The sequence below is a fragment of the Pan paniscus genome, chromosome 9, assembly GCF_029289425.2.
Source record: "Pan paniscus chromosome 9, NHGRI_mPanPan1-v2.0_pri, whole genome shotgun sequence".
NCBI classification, from domain to species: domain Eukaryota; kingdom Metazoa; phylum Chordata; class Mammalia; order Primates; family Hominidae; genus Pan; species Pan paniscus.
Genome location: NC_073258.2, coordinates 74,342,303 through 74,359,872, shown reverse-complemented (window position 1 = coordinate 74,359,872; position 17,570 = coordinate 74,342,303). Strand labels below are relative to the sequence as shown.

Sequence of the window (17,570 nt, the reverse complement as noted above, 5' to 3'; positions counted from 1 at the left end):
TCTCAGAGCTGGGGGTTTGGACCCAGGCAGTCAGTCTGTCTCCAGACTGCTCATAACCATGGCTCTGTGCTACAGAGCTTTCAGAAACAGGCACCTTCTGATTCAGGGGTGTCCTACTCTCCTGCATAGAAAAGGGATGCTTTCAGCTCTGCTAGGTTTCTCTACACCTTGATTCCTTTAAATTAGGGGTCAGCAAACATTCCTGTAAAGGGCCAAATATTTAGGCTTTTAAAAAGGCCATATGCTCTCTGTCAGTGACTACCATTGTAGCAGGAAAGTAGCCTTAGTCAATATGTAAATGAATGGATGTGGATGTGTTACAATATAACTTTGTTTGCCAAAGCTAGCTTCAATTACAAAAAACATGGCTGAAATTTAATTGTTTTAAATGTTTATAGTATGAATAAAAGATTCTGTGGTAAAATTAATTTGGAAAATGCAGTCTTGTACATACTCCCATCTTAGAGATTCACAGTTCACCTCCCCACCTTCTTTAAGAGACAGGGTCCTGCTCTGTCACCCAGGCTGAAGTACAGTGTTGTGATCATGGCTCACAACAGCCTTAGACTCCTGGGCTCAAGCCATCCTCATGCCTCAGCCTCCCAAGTAGCTGGGGACTACACCAGCCACCATGCCTGGCTAAGTTTTTTTCTTTTTTTAGAGATGTAGTCTGTCTATGTTACCCAGGCTGGTGTTAAACTCCTGGTCTCAAGTGCTTCTCCTGCCTTGGCCTCCCAAAGTGCTGGGATTATAGGTGAGAGCCATCACATCCAGCCCACCCTATTGTTTTAAAAACTTCTCAGGGTCGTGGAATAAAAACAAAATCTTAACTGTTTATCTCTATTTTACATATGGGACTATAGAACTCTTTTGTTTCCTTTTCTTTGGCAAAAACAACTATTAAGATCCCTTGGGATCTATAGTACGTTGTCCACATTTGGGAAATGTCTATCTCTGGTTTATATATAAAACCCCTTTATTTTATAGATAAGTAAATTGTGTCTCTGTACACATCAGATGGTTCCTTCTAGACATCTGCAAAGCTAGACTCCCTGTCTTCCCCCACAGTATCTGCTTTTCCTCCTATGACCACATTTCATCATTAGCTCCATAATTTAGAAACTTTGAGAAATCTGCTCTAGACTTCTCACTCAGTTCATAGTCGCACTTCCAGTTTCTACTTCTCTTTAACATGCTTCCCTCTCTTTCATATGTACTTTCCATTCTATCCTCATTGCTACTTATTTCCCAAGCATATTTGATCACAAAACTGTGGAAAAAACTATGGATCTGCAGGTGAAAAAATAAATGACGTGAATCCAGGGAACAGGCTGACTTTTGTGGCAGCTGTGCAGCAGCTCTCCTATCCTCCTGAGTCATCAGGGGCAGGGGGGTGCCAAGCCAAAGAGGTGTGATGTGGACTGAGAGAGATTTGTGACCATGTGGTAGTTTGCTTTTACTTGGGGTTAAGGTAGAAGAGACCCAGGATCTTTAGAACCATGGAATTTTTGTTTAGGAAGAGATCTTCATTCTTAGCCACCTGATTTTACAAAATAAGAAACTAAGGCCCAAAGACTTGACAATTGTCATGAAAAATTAGGGGGAAAGCCAGGACTGAAGACTAGATGTCTTCTCTTCCAATAAAGCACTCCCTCCACTCTGCCCCTAGTCCCTTATTATATGATAGAAACAGCACCTCGGAGCTGAAAGGGTCCTTGGTGAGCATCTCATAGATGAAAGAGCTGAAGCCCAGAGAGGTTCAGTGAGGTCTGCTAGACCTACCCAAGATGGAACCACAGGAAAGAAGCCACCTCAGCACCTCCCCAGCAGGGCTTCAAAGCCTAGGTCCTCAGGCACTGTCCCTTCAACTTAGAAGAGTTTAGAGTCTTTAGGAGAAGTTATTAAAAAGACTTGCCTTTTCTGAGCCCAGGATCCCCTTGTGTAAAGTCCAAGGATTGGAGTCCCTTGATGATCACTTGGGTTCCGTAGAACGATTCCATTTTGTGATTCTAAAAGGAGACAGTGTTGTTCCTGAATGACTCATGTTTCAAGTTTTTTTCTGTGAACAAAGGATCTGTCACTCTTTTCCGGAGGATTAAAAGGCAGCACAGTTTATTTACATGGGCAATTGTGAGCTTCTTGGGGCCTGACTTCTCAGCCCCATTCTTAGCTCCAGCTTTTGTCCATCCTGCTGAGGGACAGACATGGCCCAGGTTCCAGGTTGATGTGAATCTTTGTGATCCCTGACTTCAGGTATTTTCAGGCAGAGGTGGCCTTCCCCTAGAGCCCAGGAGAGAAGGAGGAGCCAACTCTGCAGAGCAAAGTTTTTCAGCATCCTAGAAGATGACGATCTCTGAATGGTGTTTTGTATGGTCAGCATCCCAGAAGATGAGGGTCTCCGAATGGTGTTTTGTATGGGGTTTTCACCTTCAAACTTGGTGGGGAGGGGAGGGAACATGATGGAGGGAAGTCCAAGAAGAGAGTGAGAGAGAGAGAGATAAGGAGAAAAAGAAATAGAGCAAAAGAGAGAAAGACAGAAACAGCAGCAAAAAGATACCCTGGATTCTGTGTGAGAAGACAGAAAAGCAAGTAGAGTAGCAATAAAGAGCAAGTGAGTTGAGGGTTTCCATCTCTGTGCACCTGCCCATTTCACACAGACAGCTCCAAATCCCAGGCTGTCAGAGCTAAAAGGGACCACGTGGTTCTAGCCTCTTATTTTATAGATGAGAGCCCTGAGACCCAGAGAAAGAAAAGATGCCCAGAATCATCCATGCAGCCCTGTGCACCAGGACTGAGGGAGCTGCCTCTGGGGCCAGGGCTCTCTGGGTGGAGCCCTGTTCTCTGTTTGTTCTCATCTCTGTTTCCAGCCTGGATTCAGCCCATCTTTGTCTGGGGAGTCGTGACTGGGACCTGCTGCCTTCTAGCAATGCTTTTCTGCCAACTAACTGGAAGTCTCTCTTATTGCCTTGGTACAGGATATACTGCGGGGACACCATACAAGGTCCCACCGACCCAGAGTAATACTGCTCCACCCCCCTACTCCCCATCACCCAACCCCTATCAGACGGCCATGTATCCAATCAGAAGTGCCTACCCCCAGCAGAATCTGTATGCCCAGGTAGGTACATGTCAAAGCCACCTCTTCTGCAGGTAGAGGAGCCTTCAGCCTGGGTGCAGTGTGGTGGGGTAGGGTGAGGAAGTGAGGGAAGGAGAGGACGGTTTGTGGCTCTGGCTAGCCATCCTTGTTGTATCACTGAAGCAATATCCCCGCAGTCTGCTTACTCCCTCACTCCACCTCAGCCCCTAGAGGGGGTAGGCATGAAGTCATTTAGATTAACAGAGCCCAGAATGTTAGAGGACAAAGGCCCTCAGAGATTTTCTAGCTCAACTCCTTTGTTAAACAAGTGGGGAAACTGAGACCCAAAGAGGGGAATGACTTGTCCAAGGTTACACCACGAGCTATTGGTTGGTCAAGATGAGACCCCAACGTCTTAGTCTTTTCTCCCTAACCCCCACATCTACCCTTCCTCAGTCTGTGAGCTGAGTGGGGAGGAGGAAAGTACACAGGCCCTGCCACCAGTATCCTCTGTGACCTTGGGCAAGTTACTCTCTCTTTCTGTGCCTGATGGGCCTTTCTGGGCTCCTTCAGCTAGAAGATGTATGCATTCCAGGATTGGTATGAGACAGGGGACCATATGGGGCTCTAGCACACCCATGACACATTCTTCTGGAGTGACTCTATAGGAAATATAAGTGGTGAGGAGAATACTTTTTTAGTTTAAAAAACAGCTATATTTTAGAGTAGAAGACAAAACTTAAATTGATCTCAAGCCTCTTGTTTTATTTTTTTTAATCTCATTTAGTAGAAACATTTGAAGATTTCTGAATTAAGATGATCTCAGGGGCTCCTGTTTAATTCCCCTACAAGTCAGTGGGCCAGTGGATTGTGGCAGCAGGAAGCAGCCATGTGATTCAGGCATTGGGAGTCACCTTGGACCACTGTCTTCTTCATCCTTACCTTTTTACCTAAAGGGAAATAGCTAGTTAAAAGACATCCTGGAAAATGCTATCCCTGTATGCCTTTTTTTTTTCTTTTTTCTTGAGACGGAGTCTTGCTCTGTCACCCAGGCTGGAGTGCAGTGGCGTGATCTCAGCTCACTGCAACCTCCGCCTCCCGGGTTGAAGCCATTCTCCTGCCTCAGCCTCCCAGGTAGCTGGGACCACAGGCATGCGCCACCATGCCTGGCTCATTGTTTTGTATTTTTAGTAGAGATGGGGTTTCACCATGCTGGTCGGGCTGGTCTCGAACTCCTGACCTCAAGTGATCTGCCTGCCTTGGCCTCCAAAGTGCTGGAACTACAGACGTGAGCCACTGTGCCCAGCCGCCATTTTTTTTCAACACGTACTTTTTTTTTTTTACAACATGCACTTATACCATTATGATACTACTACTAATTATCCTTCTGTGTATGTGTTCTGGAGTTTACCAGCCCTGTTCACGTGCTTGGTAACTGATTGATTGTTATTCCTAACTTTAAATTTTAGGCAGCTTATAAAAGTTCATTGCAGTAAGATAAAACATTTTAAAATGCTAAAACCAAGGTTAAGGGAGTAGAGCTCTTATCCCATTAGATCATCATAGCAGCCTTATGAGCAAGGCAGGACAGGATTAGAGCCTTATTTTTCAGACCAGAAGCTGAGCCCAGCACTGCACTGACCACAGTCACATAGTAAGACAAGCAGAGCCCCAGCTGGGGTCCGGACCTTGTGTCCTTCAGCCAGTGCTGCTCTCTCCATATCCCACCTACCTCTCCAAATGCCTATGTGACCTCAGCCTCTTTCCCCCAGGGAGCCTACTACACACAGCCGGTGTATGCTGCCCAGCCTCATGTCATCCACCACACCACGGTCGTCCAGCCCAACAGCATTCCCTCTGCTATCTACCCAGCACCTGTTGCCGCCCCGAGGACCAACGGTGTGGCCATGGGCATGGTGGCAGGCACCACCATGGCAATGTCAGCAGGTGAGGGCAGCATCTGCATCAGTGTCCATCCCTTTCCTCTAGGAACTCAAAACGGAGCAGAGAACACAGTCATAGAATTGGCTGCAGCACAGCACAAGAGATCCTGTGCCAGGGGGCTTGGGAACCCAGAGGAAGGAGCCTCTAAATCTGTCTATGGGGATGAGGAAGATTTCACCAAGAAGGACATATCGAGCTAGGCCTTAAAGGGTGAACACAGGCTAACTAGAGAAGTGAAAGAGGGAAGGGTGGTGCAGAAAGAACATGAACATGGCATGTTCACAGAATGGAGGAATGGAGCCAAGGCCCTTCGGAAATAGGGGCTTGGAGTTGGAAGGTGGCTGGATCGCTAGCAAGGATAAGATGGTGGAAAGTCCTGAATACCTTGTGGTACCTCTGTTGCACACAATGGGGGTCAAGCAGGGCAGGGATGTGGTTAGGTTTAAACATTCTCTGGCTGCAGAGTGGAGACAGGATTAGAAGGGGTGATCTGGAAGCAAGTAGGTCAGTGAGGAGGCTGTCAGTGTACTTTAGGGGAGAGAGATGATGCTAGCACTCCAGTAACAGCAGGGGCGCCAAAAAAGAAGACACAGGGGCAATGTTCTTTATTAGGCAGGAGCTTAAGGACCTGTGCAATAATTATAATAATTATGAGGGATGACAAAAGCAGAAGTCCCCAAGGACTGTTAGTTTTTTTTTTTTTTTTTTTGAGACAGGGTCTTGCTTTGTCACCCAGGCTGGAGTGCAGTGGGGCACGATCTTGGCCTACTGCAGTCTTGATCTGCTTGGGCTCAAGTGATCTTCCCACCTCAGCCTCCCAAGTAGCTGGGACCACAGGCATGCGCCACTACACCCAGCTAATTTTTATGTTTTTTTGTGGAGGCAGGGTTTCACCATGTTGCACAAGCTGGTCTTGAACTCTTGGGCTCAAGGGATCCACCCACCTCAGACTCCCAAATACTGGGGTAACAGATATAAGCCATTATGCCTAGCCTAGAGACCCAACTTTTAAAGAACCAGCTAGGATACCATCTGAGGTAAGAAAGTACAAGGGGTAGAATGAGCATTTGGATTTTATTCTGTCCCTAACGTAAGGGTATGGTTGAGGCCTCTTACTCCTCAGATCAAGTTGGCAAACTGTTGGATATCTACTCAGTGCCAGCCTTGTTCAGGTCCTGGGAACCCAATATCAATAGATCAGATCAGAACACTGTCCTTAAGGAACACCCAGGTTAGTGTGGGAAACACAGCCACAGACATCACAATTACTACTCAGTATGATTGTGCAATAAGAGAAGCGTACAAAGAAAAGTAAAAGGAAGGCCGGGCATGGTGCCTCATGCCTGTAATCCCAGCATTTTGGGAGGCCGAGGTGGGCGGATCACTTGAGGTCAGGAGTTCGAGACCAGCCTGGCCAACATGGTGAAACCCCATCTCTAGTAAAAATAAAAAATCAGCCAAGCGTGGTGATGGGCACCTGTAATCCCAGCTGCCCAGGAGGCTGACGCGGGAGAATCGCTTGAACTCAGGAGGCAGAGGCTGCAGTGAGCTGAGATCGCGCCATTGCACTCCAGCCTGGGCGACAGAGCGAGACTCTGTCTCAAAGAAAAAAGGAAAAGGAGGACTTAGAATAGTCATTGATTCTGTCCTCAAGCATCAGAAAAGATTCCCCTAAGGAGGTGAAGCCTGGTGAGGTGGAGAAGGGCAGAAAACAGGTCATCAGGAAGGCGAGGGAGATGGGGGATTTGGGCAGAGGGAGCAGCCATGTGAAAGACTGTAGCTTCATCCTCTTCATTCCTGTGTCTGGTGCAGCCTCGTCAGGTTACTCTTCTCTCTCTGCTCAGGTACCCTGCTGACTACACCCCAGCACACAGCGATTGGGGCACACCCTGTCTCCATGCCAACATATAGGGCCCAAGGAACCCCTGCGTACAGCTACGTGCCCCCACACTGGTAAAGCCTGCAGCCCATCCAAGTGAGTGTGGCCAGGGTGAGAGAAGTGGGAGGGGGATACATACAGGAACTGCCTCAAAGTCCCTGGTTTGGGTCTGGAGCACAGGTGTCAGCTAGGGCAGGTAACAGCTGTCAAGTTATCAGTTGCTTTCCTGCTCCAAGGTCCATAATATCACTCTTAATAATAGCTATCACTTCTGTTGACTGCTTGTTGAAATCTAAATAATAACAGAAATAATAATAGCTATCCCTTTGCTTATGTTATCTCATAATCCTTATAGTTGCTCTGTGAAATAAGGATCATTAGCTCTATTTTACAGATAAATATGTAGTTAAATATCACTTAGCCAGTAAAAATTAAGCTAGGGCTTAAACTTCAGTTCTCTAGTACTAAATTCTGTGCCATTTACCTTATGGTCTTCGGACTTCTTTTAACTATGGGCCCCATTCTTCAAATGAACTCTTGCCCAGATCATATGTTAAGAGCTTTGGTTGGAGCTATTTGGAGGCTTTGGGCTGACCCAGACCTCTGGCTTCCTTGGTCCCCTCAGCAGCTCCTGAGGCAGTGACAGTGAACCATAGGGCTCCAGGGATGTCACTTTGAAATTCTCTGGCCCACCACATCATCTGGCCTCCCCCATCTCCTCCAGGGCTCTTGGCACCAGAGCACAACAACTTCCACAGGTGGGAGGCAGGCAGCTTCACTAGGAAGGCACAGCGGGCTCCCGAGTTGAGGGGAGAAGACTCCTGAATATCACTGACACTGTTTCTTTCCCCTTTCCCTCCGCAGATCTGGAGTCACACATTGTATGCAACTACTCAAGTCTTACACCGGTGCTGGAGCAGTTCCCTAGCAGCACCACCTCTATTTGCAAGAAGAGACAACGGAAGTGCAAGGGTCACTTTATGCATCTTTAATGGTTTTGATTTTTATTTTTGGTTTTTGTAAAAGCTGCTTTTTCTAATCTCCTGCCTCTCCCCGACTGTCCCCCTCTTAGCCCCTGCCCTTCCAGCTCTACCCCCTTCCTCCTACCTGACCAGGCCATGTCCTCTCTGCTCTTCCCTAAGTGTCCTGTCCCTGGGGATCCCAGTCTAGAGGCAAGCAGAGAGTAGGGTTTATTGCAGTGGTTCATCTGAAGGCTGGATTCCATTTGAAGAGCATAAACAGATGTGGTCCAGGGTAGGAACTCAGAGCTGTTGAGCAGGCTACATCTCTAGGGGAGTGTTCTGGTTGTTTTTTCTTAAGCAAGATTAGTTCAGGACATTCCCATGTCCCAGACACAAATGAAATGTCTCCTGAGAACCATTGCAACAGACCAAGAACAAAACCACCTGAGTATGTAGGCGTGTTATTAGCAGCTTAATACCCCAGGCTGAGAACCTGGGGAAAAGTCTTTAGAATTTGGGGGAGGGTGGGGGGAGGGAGGGCATTGTGGGGAAGGAGAGGGAAGAAGGGAGGAGCGGTGGTTGCCTCATGGCTTTGGTTTGAAAGGTCTCTGGCCAAAGCATCTGGCCCTGGACCTTCTGATTTGCACAGTGATGTTAACTGACCTGGCACTTCCTTAAAAGGTGATTTTGTCCTTAGACCTGCCAAGCTGCTGCAGGGTGGTAGGATCCCAGCATCCCGAGGCCTTGGAAGGCCAGATGCCCTGTGTCATCCAGACTTCAGCCTCTGAGCTGTCATGGACCCACTCTGATGAGGAGCTTCCTCCTGACTGGAGTGGGAACCTAGGGCATTTCTCTCCCTTTTCTTTTGCCCTTCCCAGTGCCAGGACTCACCTGTCTGACCATAGAGCTTGCAGGCAGGCCAAGCTCTTGGTTACCTGTGCCATTCATGGCCCAAGTGAAGGAACCACATTCCAGGTGGGTGCTGGCAGCTCTGAAGGTGAGGATAGTGAAGGAAAAGCAATAGCAATAAACATTTCATAGTCTCATGGAACTGAAGGGACCTTAGCAATCATCTCATCCATTTCCCTATTTGGCAGATGAGGAAACTGTGGCCCAGAGAAGCGGAAAGGACTTCCCTAGACCTTACAGTAAATTAGCATTAAATGCAGCCTTCCTACCTAGTGGGCACCTTGCTTACAAAAATTTACCTAGGGACGGATTGGCTTGGTTTTGTAAAAATTAAGTCGGCAGCGCCCATACCTGGTGAGTCTGGAATGGTCTCTGGGCTCCTGTTTCTGCTCTTTTCCTCCACGGACTCCAAAGGCGGGGGTTGAAGACTGGGCAGAGGCTACATGGGGGCGGATGGCAGGAACAGAAATTGCAAATGAAGAAATAGCATTTGGAAATTCTGTGAAGACATCTGGAACTTCCGTCCTGTACCTGACTCCACCTCCAGGAGAAGGAGCAGGTGGACTGGCCGAAAAGGAGAGGCCATGCTTTTAGGACAGTAGCCCCTCATCCCAAGAGGAGAGGAAGAGGAGGAAGACAGTGGGAGTCATCAGGAGAGGAGAATGAGGATGAGGCCCAGGAGACAGGCTCATCTGGGAGAAGAGGGACCCCTGGGACGAGGAGGTCCCTGCTAGTCTCAGCCAGGAGCCTGGATTGCCCAGCAGCAGCCTCCGGCACCCAGCGCTTGGCTGGGCCAGCAGCCCCTCTGGGGGTGGGGCACGAACATTTTATTGTAAAAAATGGGATCATTGACAACATTTGGGACTTTAAAAAACTGCTTTCATTTTAAATTCATGCAAACTTGGACATATCCTTACCCCAACCTCCCATGTCTCCCTAAGGGAGGGAAAAATCAGGAAACCCTTGGGTTGGAAGGAGCTCAGAAGCTGTCTAGCCATTCCCAGGAGGGTAAAGCCCATCAGCATCCTTGGCCTAGAGCCAGGAGTTTGGGGGCCCACCTTCCTGGGCTTCCAAGGAACTTTAGGACCAGTAAGAAAAAATTCAGCTGTTCTAAATTATCTGTTCTGGGTGCTGATGAGGTTTCACTTTAAAACAATAGAAAGTTTTCCAGTGTTAATTCACTTTTTGCAAATACCTCCTCCCACCCTCTTTGGTTTTGTAAAGGTGGGTGAAGGTTGTTCTAGATTATGTCATACGTGTTTGAAAAATGCCAAAATAATAATAATGATAATAATAATAGAAACCTTTGGATTTGTCAGGTGCATCACAGAGGTCAAAGCACTTCACAGCCTTTCATGTACTCGCCCTGAGAGGGACAGGGTTAGAGTTATTACAGTCAATTGACAAATGAGGAAGCAGGTTATGGAAGGGAATAGGCCCACAGTGAGCAGCATGCTGGTATCCGCCAGGCTTCCCAGAACCCTGCTGCCTCCATGTGGGCTGGGGTGGAACCACAGAGAGGAGAAAGGAAGAAGAGGAGACCTAGGAATGACCTTGTAACTTTTGTTCTTTCAACACCAGTAAGTAAAACTAACAGCTGGACCTCACAGTTCACAGAACAGTTGAACATAAATTACCTGGTTTAACCCGATGAAATAGAGGTTATTTCTCCTATTTGATCCATAAGGAAATCAAGGCTTGGAAAAGTCAAGTGACTTGCTAATAAGTGACAGAGCCACTCGAATCCCAGGCTGTCTGCTGTCTCGTTCCCCTCCATCTGATCCCCACACAGGCTCACGTACTGAAGCATCTGTGCTCTGTGCCCTATCTTAGCGCCTACTATGTAATTCAAGAGCAAAGGGGGGCCCCAAGGTGAAAATAAGGCACTGAAAGGCTGTGGTCTGGAAGAGCCCAGGTCCAGCACCCCTTTTTCAGTATGAGCCCCAGTTCAGCCGGCCTCAGCCTCTTGCTGTGATGGAGATCCACAAGCCTAGCCAAGCTTGGGGAGTCACTGCAAAAGGACTGAGCCCAGGAGAGCGGGGACAGTCATGTGCCTCCGGTAGGATGGGCACAGTTACTGGTAAGGTCACAGAGATCTAGTGGGAGGTACCATAGGTAGATACCTCCAAAGATTCTAGATGGCACGGTGGTCAAGCTAGACAAAAAGTCAGAGCTGGAAGGGCCGTCTCATTGAAGGCAGGCAAGCAAGAGAGGACAAGTGATGTAGCCGCCTGACAGTGAGCTACAGCACTGGCCCCAGGATGCAAACCCCTCTCTCCTCCTCATGCCACTGCCTCTCCCCAAGTGCAACACCTATGGCCAGGATCAGGGGTACAGATGGCTCCAGTTACCAGCCAACCCTTTTGAATTCTTCTACTTCTACCTGACCCCCTCTCCTCACTGGCCTGGGGTCAAGAAGTTTGAGTCTGGGAGCTGGATTGCCTGCAAATAATGAAAGCCTGAAACATAATGGTTTGCCATGTTTTGAAAAAAATGCATATTTAATTTCTTCCTCATGAGATAGGACAGTTGCTGTTCTTTCTTACCTGGCAATGACCCTAAAATGTATATCCTCTTTCCTGAATATTTAGCAGAGACACACACACCTGTCCAGAGCGTTTTTGGTATGCAAAGTACTTTGACATTGGTTGCCAAAGTCCTCCATTTTATAGATGAAAAAACTAAGGCTCAGGAGGCTTGAGACTTGCTAAAAGGTCACACAGCTTGGAAGTGATTCTTCAAATCCTCTGCTCTTTCTGCTGCCACCTGCTGGGTCTCTTGGCAAGCATGGAGGGAGAGGCTAACTGTACTTTATAGAGCTGGGAAGCCCAGTCTCTGAGCTGAGCAGATTTGTATGAACTGCTTTGGGCCAGGACCTGTAATGAGCCCTGGGGAGGGACCCAGAGGCACATCTAACTGGCAGCACAAGGAGGATGAGAATTTGCAACTAAAGGCCTCACTTGGACAGAACACTTTGGGGTCACAATGCCCAGGACCGAAGACATGTTCAAGGACAGCACGAGGCATCTTTCTATTGGGAGACCCATGTCCTTGGTAAGCCTGCACACCTGGCTTCCTAACCCCTGAGAGCCTGCCCACTGTCCAGATCCAGTGAGTTGGTACAAAAGCATACAGACTGAAGTCCCTGGGCTTGCTTTTCCCATGGGTGAGGACCAGAACCAGACTCTGAGCATCCTTACCCCTGGCCACCCAAATTGTTCCAAGTTTGAGGTACCCCATTCCCAGAGATCTGGGGGTCCTTCTTTGGAGGGCTTGCTTTGTTCTGATGGCCTTCAGAAAGGAATCACATGAAGTATAAAAGGACAGGCCCCTTGGTCACCAAGTTTTGGCTCATACAGATAGGACTCATCCAGGTTCCCAGCGAGGCACTGACTAAGCGAGGCTCAGAGCTTCCATATCAAATTCCTCAGCTTTGTTCTGTGCCCAGAGGGGGCGGGCCCCATTCTGGGCCCTGTGAACTTTGTCTTATATATCACCATCTGTATCAGAATTCCTCCTCAATTGCAGTGAAGTGAAAATACGTGGAAGTCTGCTTTTCTATCCTGTATTCTCCCACATCACTACTGGCTGTGCAGCCCCCGCTGCTTGCCAAGCTTGGGAATCCAGAGAGGGGCAGTAGTAGAGTGGGCCAGTTGGGACCCACCCGCAGAGCTGAAGAAACACGCCAGACTAACTGATGGGATTCCACACCGGAGCCTCTGAGCGCGCAGGCAGGCATGCCAAGTGGGCTGCAGGGTTTGTCCTTTACTTATCTGCCCCTTTCCTAGAAAACTCCTTGTTTCTGAAATTAGGCATTATATGGTTCCAGGGCCCAGCCTTCAAAATTCCTGGCAGGCCAGCTTCAACATTCCATGGCCAGCCCTGCCTAAGCCAGACTTGGGTCCCAGTCCCTCAGTTTCTCCAGTGGATATCTTCTGTGGTGCATGCTGTTGAGTCCAACCCAAAGGCCAACCGAGGCACACAGGAGTTGGGACTGGCTGCCACAAAGCTAGAAATGGACAAAACAGCACTTGCTTCCCTATGGCCACATGGATAGTCCCTGGATATCCTTGCTGTGGTAGAGGTCCTCTACCCATTCCAGCCACTGATAGCGGGGGGATTTTCCTTCCTAAGGAGAACAGATGTAACAGCTTTGCAAAGTACCGGCCCATAGGAATCAAATGGGTGAGATCAGCTTTGGGCCTGACCCCAGCAAGACCAGCATCTCCAGACCCCAGCCTTTCTCCTCAGGCCTAAGAGAGTCAGGGAAAGAGAGGAGACTGTCCCAGAGACCTTCTCCTCGGGTCAGCCAGATAGTCTGGATCTATGGTGTGACTCAAGCTCCTCCTTACCCAGGGGAGGTAAGGCCAGGCCTCTAGCTACTTGGAGTTGTCTGTAATAATCTTGAAAGGCCCAAGGGCCTGTCCCCATCCTGACTTAAAGGCATCTGCTTCCCTGTTTCATATCACATGACAGAGAAACCTGTTCTCATGGCATGTAACATCCCTGTGAAGAGAGCGTTGTATATGATTTTGTATTTTTTAATTCATTTTAATCTACAGGTTGGAATCTAATTTTTAAATTTTATTGGAACTCACATTTTAAAAAGAAATAAAATTTAAAATAATAATAATAATAATAATAATAATAATAAACCTTTGACCAGTGTCTTCCAACTAGTTTGATCAAAGAATTTATAGGTGTTTTCAAAACACAGTCCGGAGTGTAAAGATTGGAAAGCCCCATGGCCTCGCTTGTGTGTATGAAGTGTAAATCTGGTTTTGTTTTGTTGTTTTGGATTCTTTTGGGTTTTTGTTTTGTTTTGAAGATCAGACAGTGATCACTCTGAAAGATTGAAGCCAAGAATTTGTAACTATGGTATTTACTGTAAGCTGTAGAACACTCAATAACTATTAAAAAAAAAAATTCCCCCCCCAAAAAAAGTCTTAGGTGACTAGACTGAGTGGTTCTTGGGGAGGGAGGCACAGAGGACTGTCCTGGGCCAGTGAGTCCCTTGGGCTTCTCCCCCAGTTGATGCTAAATTTGTTCTCAGTAGTCAAGAAAAACCTATGGTGCATCTTACAGCTGATCTGACAGGGGTCTGCCCTAAGGGTCTCACAGCTGCTGGGGAGCTGTAAGTGGCAACTTCAGCACCCACCCTAAGTGTGTGATGTGGGAGCACAGTGAGGCCATTCAGAGTTGAAATCCATTGAGCCATCCGCGCAATAAAGCTGACATCTATTGTGTGGCTGGTGCCTGCTGCTCATGTTTGTTAAGGCATTCGGTCCTCACAGCACACGTGAGGTGAGCCCTGTTGTTAGCACCATCTTAGATGGGGAAGCTGAGGAGGGTAAGTACCTTGGCCGAGGGTACAGAGCTGGTGAGGGGCAGAGTTGGAACTCACATTTGGCACTTGTTCTGGCTCCATAGCCCACGCACCAAGCCCCATGTTCTGCCCATCTCAGAGCAAGCAAGGCCCGAGTTTTTTTGTTTTGTTTTTATTTGTTTTTGTTTTTGAGACAGTCTCTCACCCAGCTGGAGTGCAGTGGCGCAATCTCAGCTCACTGCAACCTCCACCTCCTGGGCTCAAGTGATCCTCCCACCTCAGCCTCCTGAGTAGCTGGGACTACAGGCGCACACCACCACTCCCAGCTAATTTTTGTATTTTTTTGTAGAGGCGGGCTTTCACCATGTTGCCCAAGCTGGTCTTGAACTCGGGCTCAAGCGATCTGCCTGCTTCAGCATCCCAAAGTGCTGGGATTACAAGTGTGAGCCACTGAACCCAGCGCCCTGAGCTTTCTTAAAAGATGGATTTGTCAGATGGGAAACCAAGGGGCACTTGGTGGTTTGTGGTTACAGAAAAAGGACAGCTGAGGGAGGCTCTGGCGCCTTCATCCAAAGCAGTCCCATCAAGTGCTATCAGTTTTGCCTCCTAAACATCTTAAACATCTGAATCTCTTATCTCCCCTCTGGGTGAAGCCACTGCCCTAGCCCAGGCCCAGGCTTCTCTTACTGGGTTATCTGTCCACCATTCCTTCCCAGGGCCGGGCCCCTACAGTTCATGCTCCACATCCCCATAGCTATACCTCCAAGAACTCAGCCTCCTCACCTGGAGAGGAAACAGGCCAAAAGAGGCCAAGTAGCTTGGCTCACACTGCAGCTGAAATGAAAACTTAGGCCTCCTTACTCTCTAATGCCTCTCACCAAATCTCACCCTGTGCCTCCACCCAGCCTCCCTTCCTGTCCTTGATCCAATATGAAACCCACCACCAGTGTCCGAGGGGGCACCTCTGGCCACAGGCATTGTTGGGGCTGAGTCACCATAGTCAGTTTCTCCGGTGCAGGAAGGGATTTTCTCCCAGAGGGAGGCTCAGCTCCAGGTCACAGTGGCAGAGCTGAGGGCCAGGAGCAGGAGGGGAGGTGGAGACTTGGGTCCCAGCCCCTACCATTCTGGCCCATAGGGAAGAGGGGTGGAGCACAGAGGTCAAGCTCAGAACTCTTCCCTCAGTGGTCAGCCCAGAACCCCACCCTGTCCTCCAGCTCCCACCTCCGCGTGGGCCTCTTGAACTCAAGCGCTGACAAAGCTTCAGGGATTTAGATGGAGCAAGCCAGAAAAGCTTCCAGGTGAGGGTAAGGACCCTGAAGACCAAGGGCATCAGACACACTCCTCCTACTTGAGCCCTCAGCTCTTCATCCCACTCTTGCAAGCTAGCCTCAATACCCCAAGGGACAGGTGAAGAAACAGGCCAGGGCCACACCTTTCAGCAAGCAAAATTGGGGAGGGGGAGTCTGGAGGAGAGCACAGTGCTTACTGTGAGGGGGCGCTCAGCCCTGGCCTGGAAGCCTGCACTCAGCCTTGGTGCCCCCTGGCTTGCATGTGTATGTACCTCTGCCCAGGCGAGACGGGCAGGCTGCGGAGAGGGCATCTAGACCCCAGAGCCCAGCCTTCCCCTGGGGAAGGAGGCTGAGGGCCAGTCAAGGTGGAGAGGCCAGACCCTGAGATGCAGCTGAGCAGCTGGCAAATAGGGACTCCAAACACACTCTGGCAGCTGCCGGAAATACTTATTTGGGTACACTGGTGATGCCTGCTAGTCCCCTACAATGGACACCCTGTCCTACACTTTGGCATCTTTTTCTGCTCCAGAACATCCCTCCTGATGTCCAGCCTCTGTTTCCTTCTCCTCTTCTGGTGCAGGTGAAACATCTCCTGGATCTTCAGAGGTGTCCCTCCCCTTACTGCCCACCTGAAAAGCCCTGGAGAGAGACACCTGTGCCCTAGGTACCCAAGGAGAGTCAAATCCCAAAGCACATCTGCCCAGGGTAGGAGGAGGCCCCCAGCTTGGCTTCTGCTCAGGAGAAAGGCCCCTGCCCCCTGTGAAGCCAGGCCTCCCGACAGCCCCAGCATGGCCGCCCCATAGCTGCCCTGTGCCTGCTGCAGACAGGCTGGGGACTCCCACAGGCTGGTCCTCTCCACACCTCCCCAGGTTCCATCAGGTGTCACTCTTGTTCTTCAGCCTCTCTCTGAGGCCGTTAGTTTAAATGTGTCCCTCTCTTCCGTCTTTAGACAACATAACAAACAATAAAACCCTAAATTAACTGAAAATTGTCTCTCCCCAGAGCCTGAGGCCCCACCCAGCTATGGCCTGCCAGGCTTCGGCAGGGAGCTGTCTCCCTCAATCCACCTGGCCCTGGCCCTGGCCTCCCCCCTCCCTTTAGGCGAATCCCACCAAGTTCCTGTGCCACTCACCAGGGCACAGAGCAGTCCTCCTCACCCCCCAGCAGCACCTGGCCTTGCAGCCCACCCTGCGCCCACCCCTCCCCTGGCTGCCAGGACACTGCCACGGACATTGCCCTCCCTGGTTTCTTTCCTGCCTCCCTAGCAGTGCCTTCTCTGTGGTGCCCTGGAGCAGCCCAGGCATCGTCCCCAGGACATTTCCTCCCAGCCCAGTCCTGGCCTAAACACCCACCTGAGTGCCTGTAGGTCTTCTTGTCTCCAGGTCTGTCTCCTGAGAGCTCTGGGCCTTCACATCTGGATGGCATGGGACATCCTCCATGGCTGTGTCACAGGTGCCCCCAGGACTGCTCCTGTTGCCCCACCCAGCTGGCCCTAAGCCCCCGACCCATTTCCCATTACCAAACCCTAGCACAGGGGTGTCCAATCTTTTGGTTTCTCTGGGCCGCATTGGAAGAATTGTCTTGGGCCACATATTAACACTAACAATAGCTGAAGAACTAAAAAGAAAAGAAAAAAGCAAAAACATCTCAATGTTTTAAGAAAGTTTATGAATTCGTGTTAGGCCCCATTCAAAGCCATATCCTGGGCCACATGCGGCCCTTGGGCCGGGTTGGAAGCTTGCCCTAGGAATTTTAGATGGAGACGCTCTGTCTTGCCGGGTGTAGCACCCGCTCCTGTGGCTCCTTTCCTCTCCACACTGGCCAAGCAGGAGCTGAATGCTTTGGAGGCTCCCTGGGCATAAGGCCCAGGTGCCCACTATGTGTTGGTGCCCAGCCTTTGCACATGCTGTCCCTCTCTGTGGAACACATTCCCTGGCCCGCACATCTTCCTCACCCCCAATTACCTCCCGGGCTCCACACAGTGCATTTCCTCAGGTGCTGCGCTGACCAGTGTGGTAGCTGCTGGCCACGTGGCTATGGAGCCCTTGAAATATTTGAGTTCCAATCAAGATGTGTAAGATACACTCCAGATTTCAAAGCAAAAGCAAAAACAGCTCATTCACACTTTTAATACTGATTTTATATTGAAATGAAAATATTTTGGATAGACTGGGTTAAAAAAAAA

At 49.3% G+C, this 17,570-nt stretch overlaps 1 protein-coding gene across 5 annotated transcripts in view; it reads left to right on the top strand.

Moving 5' to 3' along the window:
- The window catches only part of FAM168A (family with sequence similarity 168 member A), a 197,004-nt gene extending 183,291 nt beyond the window's left edge, over positions 1–13,713 (top strand). For all 5 annotated transcript variants that reach the window (XM_008968606.4, XM_055093766.2, XM_055093764.2 and 2 more), the window contains 4 exons: positions 2,976–3,118; positions 4,849–5,023; positions 6,865–6,995; positions 7,764–13,713. In XM_008968606.4, coding sequence (XP_008966854.1) covers positions 2,976–3,118; positions 4,849–5,023; positions 6,865–6,977 — 431 coding nt within the window. In that variant the 3' untranslated portion in view covers positions 6,978–6,995; positions 7,764–13,713. The remainder of the gene's footprint in view (positions 1–2,975; positions 3,119–4,848; positions 5,024–6,864; positions 6,996–7,763) is intronic.
- Positions 13,714–17,570: the final 3,857 nt, after the last annotated feature.